General features: G+C 43.0%; 1 protein-coding gene across 2 annotated transcripts; it reads right to left on the bottom strand.

The window, feature by feature from the left end:
• Window positions 1-590: 590 nt before the first annotated feature.
• nt5m (5',3'-nucleotidase, mitochondrial) lies at window positions 591-8,165 on the bottom strand. Of its 2 annotated transcripts, XM_076266986.1 has the most exons (5): window positions 7,225-8,165; window positions 6,707-6,807; window positions 5,568-5,628; window positions 4,892-5,006; window positions 3,119-3,325 (listed from the first exon to the last, which is right to left on the bottom strand). In XM_076266986.1, the coding sequence occupies exons 1-5, from the start codon at window positions 7,843-7,845 to the stop codon at window positions 3,186-3,188; spliced, it is 1,038 nt and encodes a 345-aa protein (XP_076123101.1). In that variant the 5' UTR covers window positions 7,846-8,165; the 3' UTR covers window positions 3,119-3,185. The 2 variants fall into 2 exon arrangements, with proteins under 2 accessions (XP_076123100.1, XP_076123101.1); XM_076266985.1 differs by lacking the exon at window positions 4,892-5,006 and having other exon boundaries at window positions 591-3,325.
• Window positions 8,166-8,294: the final 129 nt, after the last annotated feature.

Here is an 8,294-nt window from a genome sequence, read left to right as displayed (position 1 = left end):
GCAATAAGTTATACCACTGACACACTTTTGCTCCCAGACACAAACACACACGATTGTGATATGATGCATAGTGTAGTTGGTGCGTGAGATTTGGTTTAGCTCTGCTCAAAGGATGAGAGTGATTTCTCAGCAGATTTATAAAGCCGTGTGTTCTAGTCACACCAAAAGAGGAAGGGCTCCCCCTGCAGGGCGCTGTGATAAACGTTCCGTTTCCCTGTCAAAACATCAATTCTATTTACAGCTCCCACCTTTGGCAGAGCGTAACCATGACAACTGTGTAAAACCCAGTAGGAATCCAATTAGTTTGAAATGATATGAACAGTGCACTGCAGACGAGAGGTGGTGATTATTCAGGGACTGAAGGTGAGTTTAGGCACAGGCATTTAGACTGCATGTGGAGAAAATTAAGAGAACTCAATTTACTCTTCAGCAGAATGTTTTAAACTAAGGTCAGATATTCAGCTCTTTTCTTTTATGCCTTTCAGTTCCCACAAAAGAAATGAACTCCATCTCGGAAACTGGGTGCATAAATTACTCTATAACTGTGACAGAGAAAACCAGGCGAACAAACAGGCAGAGAGAGAGGGGTGTGTGTTTGAATACATAGCACTCTTTATTCATCTCATTTGAGTCGTGTTGTTGTTGCCATCTCTTCCCATGTAGCCTAAGAAATAAAACTGTAAACTCTCCAGTCGATGGAGAAGCACCAAAGAAACCCACAGACCAGGTCAGATCAAACCAAACCTGACTAGACCCAAACTACCTCATGTGCACCAGAGAGCAGGAGGAAGTGATGTCAAAATAGCAGCCTCCACAGTACTCAATTAGCAGAGAGAAAGAGAGAGAAAGAGAGAGAGAGAGAGTAAGTCATGGCTATTCAGCTGCGCGTCTGCTGCTATTCAAGTTCTGACTCAGGTAACAAAAGCTGAGTTTTAAAGTATAATTTTCCCAGAATGCACTTTTCCCTTGCTTAAATGTTCTATATGCATGGCAGCTCCACGTCCAGTCCCTCTCACCCTCTAAACTCAATTGCACCACAGCAAAGAAAAAAAAGAAACATTCAGAGAAAAATAACAATCATTTGCAAAAGAAATGCATAAAACATCTTAAAATGCATAAAACACCTTAAAATGCATAAAATATGTGAAATTATATAATCACTTGTTAATATAATTTGTTTCAAAATCTAAATGTTATACTACAATATAATATTTGGAAAATAAGTTTCATCTAGCCAGGCAACCACTTGTACTGAAGACCAGTGAAATGTGCGATATGCGTTGTTTGAGCATGCTGTTCCATCTCCTCTGTGTTGCCCTGGTTGCAATTAAATCTGAGGGTTCTAGATTTTTTTCTGTGTTCTATAGAACAGTGCAATGTAAACACCGACGGTCACCTGTTGAGCAACCTTAGGTCTCATTGGCACAATATAGAAAAGTGTCAACTGTGCATATGTGTGGCGTGTGTGTGTTTAACTCTGAAGGACAAGGAGTTTTCTAAGCATGCTAAAAACCATCAAACCATTTTGTAGATGAAAGTGTTTCATATCTAAACAACAAATACAGAGCATCTGACACCTCCCAATATAACACAATAACAAACACTTCTTAATACAGGAATTACTTCAATGTGACATATGGCTTTGGACTATTAGTCCCTGTCTAGGTGACCATGGAAATACTGGGAGAAATGTCTTTATCAACAGGAACGACCACTGGTTGTGTGTGTGTGTGTGTGTGTGTGTGTGTGTGTTCAGAAAAGTGTATTTTGATTTGACCTAACTGCTCTACTCTGGAAAATGCACAAAACTCTGCCACAGGATCTAAAATGGTTGCTGACAGACACCACCTGTTGTCAACACCCCTTGACATGTGACCAGTACAGATGGCAAACACCATGTTTAGCAGCCAGGTGCATATTCTATATGCAAGTACATAAAGCCTAGTCAGTGCAGTGCAGAAAACCACATTAGACAGGGTGAAGTGACTACACTACATTAAAGGCAGAGGACTCTTGAAGCACCACATGGGTAACCTGATTTCTATGGCAACCATGCTCTAAGCTGCTTGAATGTGCCATCAGCGACCCCTAGTGGTCATCCATGTGCACATCCTACATGTTTGTATCTGTGGGTTAGGGCCATTGTGTGAGGTTTCAGTGCGTCTGGGGTTCTAGAATAAACCTGAGCCTGTATGGAGACTATAGAGTAGTAGTAAAGGGCAACCTCAAGTGTTTGGGCTCCAGATGCATACATGTTGTTACCACAGGCTGAACATTACTTTAAGAAAAAAAACACTAAACTACTGTTCTCAGTCATATATGAGCTTGTGACATGTGTTAGATATGCTGAAATAATGGCATGTCTCTTCACTCTAACCAAGAATAGCTTATAACTTGGCTGTGTGCATGTTTCTGTTTGTTTGTATGCTTTTTGTATATGTGTGTGTGTGTGTGTGTGTGTGTGTGTGTGTGTGTGGAGTGAGGTTAACAGAGCGCTTCCCACACACCTGTGTGTGCGTGTGTGTGTGTGAGAGTATGTGAGTGTGTGTGGAGTGAGGTTAACGGAGTGGGCCTCACACACCTCTGTATCATTAAACACCTGAAGTGGTAAACAAATGACAGAGCGCCCTCTGGCTGATGTGGGCTGAACTGCACCCACTAAATTGAGGTTAAAATAAAAGCCGTCTTCCCACAGTCCAGGTCAAATGCACCGTATAAATAAATACCCCTATATCAATGGGTCATAGGGAGTGAGAGGGTTTTACCCAATCAGGTGAGGGATAAACCGGAAGTCAAACTGATTTGTCTAATAAGATGAGACCAACAGGAGATGAGTAGGATTTGTCCAATCAGGTGAGAGATAAACAGGAAGTCAAACATATTTGTCTAATATTGACTGACCAGAAAAACTCTTTCTCGGAGAGCGTGCGAGAAAGAGGCCATCGCTGTACCCGCTGGACGACCACTCTCACGTGGAATCCTCAAGACTATTCCATCGCTGTAGCATGGTGATCTTTCTTGGGAGTTGATAAGTGTGTGTGGAGGTTTGGGTGGGGGTGGGGGGGCTCTTGAATCCCGGCTCTCGAAAGGGACAGACGTCTGTTGGAGTTGATGTGTGTGTGTGTGTGTGTGTGTGTGTGTGTGTGTGTTGGGGGGGGGGGGTTGTGTGGCTACGCCGTCCTCCCTCAGCGTCGCTTGCTCTCCAGGATGCCCTTCCAGTCGTCTGCCCAGGACAGGAGGCGTCGTCGCGAGGGGCAGGGGGGCATGTGCTTATTGTGGCACGCCGTGAACAGCACATGCTCCCAGGTAGGGTTGGGCTCCACCCCTTACAGCAGACAGGAAACAGGACGTGACGTCAGCAGCATGCACATATACCACATATATTCCATTTGAACACTTGTACCGTGCATGACTGTATAGTCTGGCAACCGAGTCAAAAAAATAGAGGATGCTGGCTCAGGCAGACACACACACACACACACACACAGTGCATGCACACAGAGGCAAACATGGCAAGACAAAATGGGAACAGTCATCCCAACAATCAGAGAATCCCAAAAATGCACACTACTCCACTTAAAAGCACTCGGCTTTTTCACAGACTGGTAAAGGAAACTGCTGTCTCAGCTGCCCTCATTGTGTGTGTATGTATGTGTGCGTGTGTGTGTGTGTACATGTGTGTGTGTGTGTACACATGTGTGTGTGTGTGTGTGTATGTGTGTGTGTGTGTGTGTACATGTGTATGTGTGTGTGTACATGTGTGTGTGTGTGTGTGTGTATGTTTGCATTAAGCAGCTGTATACAGGTACCTTCTGAATCTCAACAACACACTACAATCACATCTCAGAACACAGGGGTTTGTGCATTTCACACAGAATCTCTTAATAACATAGAAAGCCAATCAGATTGTACTACACTATCCTAAAGGACACTACACTAATCTTAACGCAAAGGGGCTGTTCTTGGTTTATTCATGTCCTGTCCCAAGTGCTCCACATACAGCAGGAAACGGGATCCCACATTTGGCACATTTGGCAGAAGGATGTTAATCAGCGGATCTTGGCCTTTTCCATTAGACTTGTAAATCCGTCGCCCGAGTTGGAAAGTGTAAATTACCCAGCTTTCTTGCAGAATTTCACGCAGGCACGCCCCCTTTACCTCGGAGTACTTGAGGGTACCCCGAGGTGGACGTACGACCTTACGACAAACATGGCTGCGCCCATAGTTGAGATGAGATGACGTATTTTTTTTGCATATGTACTGTGTTGGTCATTTTAATGTTGATGCAATGCTCTTACACACTTGATTACATTGCTGCTTGAATCCGGTCACCAATTCATGCATAGCACGGTCTTGCTGTGCGTGCGATACAATGTAACAATTTGTTTTCCAGCCGTTTAGCTAGAGGCTACATGTACTGTAGCACTTAACTAATAACAATGACTAGCCTCCTGCTAATGCCCCTCGTGGCTCGAGAGAAACGCGTTCCTTTAGCAACTCATTCCTACATGTTGTACGGGTGGGTGTCCTTTAGCAACTCATTCCTACATGTTGTACGGGTGGGTGTCCTTTAGCAACTCATTCCTACATGTTGTACGGGTGGGTGTACGATGAGAAACGCGTTCCTTTAGCAACTCATTCCTACATGGGTGTACATGTTGTACGGGTGGGTGTACGTGTTGTACGGGTGGGTGTACATGTTGTACGGGTGGGTGTACGATGATTTACGAGTCTAATGGGAAGGGCCATCTGATTCAGGGTCTAATGGAGGTGCGACTAGTATAAGGGTGGAGGAAACTTGTTGACACACACACACACACACACACACACACACACACACACACACACAGACTGTGAGTGTCTAGAGTGAGCATAGACCTTTTCTGCTCACCCAGTATATCCGGCTTGTCGTCGATGAGGATGTCGCCTGATACCACGGTTTTGTCTCGCGTCAGGATGATCTGTTCTAGGAAGTCAGGTCCCAGGTGTTTTTCCACCCATGCATACTGGCAAGGCAGATACAGATATTCACAGAGAACTCAGCCCGGCAGTCTGCACCCACCCACATAGAGAAGCATCCAGTGCTCACCTCTCCTGTACACTGACATGCTCCTAATTAAGGTTAGGAGGTTTGTAGGTTGTATAGATTGTAGGGTTTTATTTTTCATTTTATTTGAAACTATTATTCCTAACTAATGTAGTGTCCATATACTGTAAGTGCATCACCATAACCATAAAGGTGAGTATGCAAATACCATACACTCGCGTCCCATGGTACCATGACAGATAACAAACAGTAAAAAGTATTTAGGTCTAAAAACGGGACAAGATTATAGTTACATGACAATGAATACAGCACAATAAACTGATTGTAAATGTGTAAAAGTACATTATATCTCTCACTGACCCCTAAAGCAAGTGTATGTAAGCAAATGAGGAAATTAAATTACTGTGTATAGTTAGTTAAGATGTAAATTACCGATAATAACTACATTACTACTAAATGAACTGTTTCATCACACATAATGTGATGAAGTCGCAGGTAGAAAGCAGCAGCAGCAGCTTACCTTCTCATAAGGACAGTGGTTGTAGAATTTGATTGGACTGGTGCAAATAAAAACATCTGTGCTGCAGAACAGAAGAAAGAGTAGAAAGTGAAACAGAAAGAAAGAAAATATTGTCTTAGCTCACATGATCTGTCATCTGTGTATTACATGAGTATATCTAATCTGACAGGACTAGAAAATGTACAGAGTATTTCAGGTCAATATTCTAGTCCAGTCCAGAGTTATTATAGTTTTGACATGTTCATTAGTTTTATTTGGTCTTACAGTTAGGTTTCTGATTTCAGAAGTTTAGTTTTAGTTAGTTGTACAAGAGCAAAAGTAGTTTTAGTTTAGTTTTTCATTCATTCAAGGTCCTTTAGGTCCTTTTTAATAGGCCAGTGACTCAAACAGAACAGGAGAAAGGTATATAGCAACCACAGTGAACTTAAAACAAGCCGATTTGACCTTTAATTTCATTCAGTATTAGTTAGTTTTAAATTGTTCATTGTCGTTTCTATTTAGTTTTCCTTTTTTGGAAAACTTTAGTTTATTTTTTATTTCAGTTAACTGAAAGCCAGACCCCAGGAGCATCTACTCTGATAAAACTATCTGCTAAATGGATAAATGTGCACATGCTTTAGTCTATAGTCTGTATTTATGTAGTCAAGTCAAGTCAGTTTTATTTAGTATAGCGGCTAGTCAGAGTGACGTGTTAAAATCATTGATTTAATTTGATTTGATTCATTTGTATCAGGGACCATATATAAATCCATAGGTTAATCTCACAAGTGAGAGAAGATGCTTCATATCAGATTGTAGCTATTCGCTAATTTCCATCTGCAGTCCCTGTGCAGATTAAGGAATTGTATCCGCACTCGACAGGAAGTCCAGTACTGATGACCCTGCTGGACAGACAACTGGCCCCACTATTACTACAGACCAGTGTAACTGCAAATGCAGCTGGCCAGCCTGCCCCCCTTTCTGCTGTGGCCTCCAGAGGTCCCACAGCTCGGTCAAAGGTGACCGATCCCTAGCGATCAGCTGACAGTGGTGCGGCTCTGGGCCGGATCAGGCCCGGATCCGTACCAGCGCCAGCTGCCGCGCCGTCACTGGGGTCTGCTGACCTCAGCCTGCATCAGCTGTTTGTTCATTCCACTCACTTCTCCATTTTGGCCATCTCTTTGACTGCCTCCACGCCTCCTGGTAGAGGTTCCAGCTCAGTGAAGAAGTCCTTGGATTCCCAGATGCTGATGGCTTTCTCCTGTGTGTCAAATAACCTCAAAAATAACCATTTTCATAATCATACCAACTGAACCCATTTGACTTTGTCTACATTTCCCACCATATGTTTGATTACAACACGTGGGTTAGCACGTAATTACCATACAGAAGATACCTTTGTTTGCAAACACTTGTTTATTCATAACGCCCACAGAAAGTAGGCCTAGAATGAATTTGACATCACTCATACGTCCTGTGTTACTACCTTGCATTAAACATTGTAAACAAGAAAAACCGCATACTCTATTATTTATCAGCACGTAGTCCAGGCAACGCAAGACACATGTCAGTCAATCTTGAAATAAGAGCTGGGTTATGACGACAATAATGAAATCAACAAGATTAGTCGATTGTTTTATATGAGGGCGTTCAACATCTGAAAGAAAGTGTGACTTACGCAGAGGTCACTTCTTAGCTGGCCGTATTGAGTTGACACCCAAAATCCTCTCCGGTCCTCTAAGGTGATGAAGGGTTCGTTTGGATATCTCGCTCGGTACTTCTTCAGAAATCCACCTTCGAAATCTGCTATGACCCCATCCATGTCCACCAGGACCCGCAATTTCTTTGCAGAGGAGGACATGCTTGATAAACACCTCCAATGACAGTAGATAGAGGAAGTCTCCTGTCTTACCAAGCGTAATATCCTTGGCAATAATGGCATTATTGCAGGCAGGGTAATCAGTTCCGTGTCCCTCAAATAAATAAGCCTATCAGAGCCTCGGAGATAAGGATGGTCGAAAGTCCTTTCCTGTTTCGAATAAACTCTCCCGAACCGTTTTGTCGTTTCGTTGTTTATCTCACTAGCCGGTTTTTCATTTAGAACTTTAACGGGGAAAATCGCCAACACACACGATGATAATCGACGCCAAATAATGTTATTCCACTGACTTTGGTGTCTGCTAACATTGGTAGCTGCCCAGCTCAACAACCAGTTGTAACACAGTACCGTTAGTTTTGAAACACAATTGCATGTAAAGCTGTCATTTAACGCGTCTTTAAGAAGGGATACTGAATACATGCAAGTGTTTTATGCTGTCAGTACCTAACTGCTTTACAATGGCCAGTTAAAAATTAACTTGTGCGTGATAATGTTTTCTGCATTCTCCAGCTATGTCCCCCTCCTCCTCCTCTCCTCCTCAACAACAACCAGTGAATTCTGAGCTAGTGACTTGTTTACACCAGATCACGCTAGCCTTCGGGTTGTAAATGTCAGAACCCGAAAGCAAGCCTCTGTAAGGTTAAACGTAGAAATAAGATACCACTGTGAAACATTATACTCAATCCTCTGACAAGTGACAAATTGGTCAACCGCCTGTTCCCGCAGTGTGACTTCAACTATCCTTCTTTACAGCACAGTCAAAGACAGTAAACGGAAAGAGTTTGCGCTAACTCGAGATACTCTACATCAGCAGGCAGACGGATATGCAACTTCAACACCGTTGAGCCATCAGTTCGCTTGTGGACATC

Source organism: Alosa pseudoharengus, unplaced genomic scaffold (assembly GCF_046254945.1).
Source record: "Alosa pseudoharengus isolate Yale_2024_CS ecotype anadromous, Long Island Sound unplaced genomic scaffold, YU_APseudo_1.1 YU_APseudo_1.1_scf_4, whole genome shotgun sequence".
NCBI classification, from domain to species: domain Eukaryota; kingdom Metazoa; phylum Chordata; class Actinopteri; order Clupeiformes; family Clupeidae; genus Alosa; species Alosa pseudoharengus.
Note: the sequence above shows the minus strand (reverse complement) of the source record. Positions and strands in the feature narration are given on the sequence as shown.

Coding starts and splice junctions, on each gene's coding strand:
- nt5m (XM_076266985.1), bottom strand. CDS start 7,845: ATGTATTCAGTATCCCTTCTTAAAGACGCGTTAAATGACAGCTTTACA. Junction 5,629..6,706: donor GAGATGGCCAAAATGGAGAA/GTGAGTGGAATG, acceptor TCTGTTCTGCAG/CACAGATGTTTTTATTTGCA. Junction 3,326..5,567: donor ACCACTGTCCTTATGAGAAG/GTAAGCTGCTGC, acceptor GTCTGCTGTAAG/GGGTGGAGCCCAACCCTACC.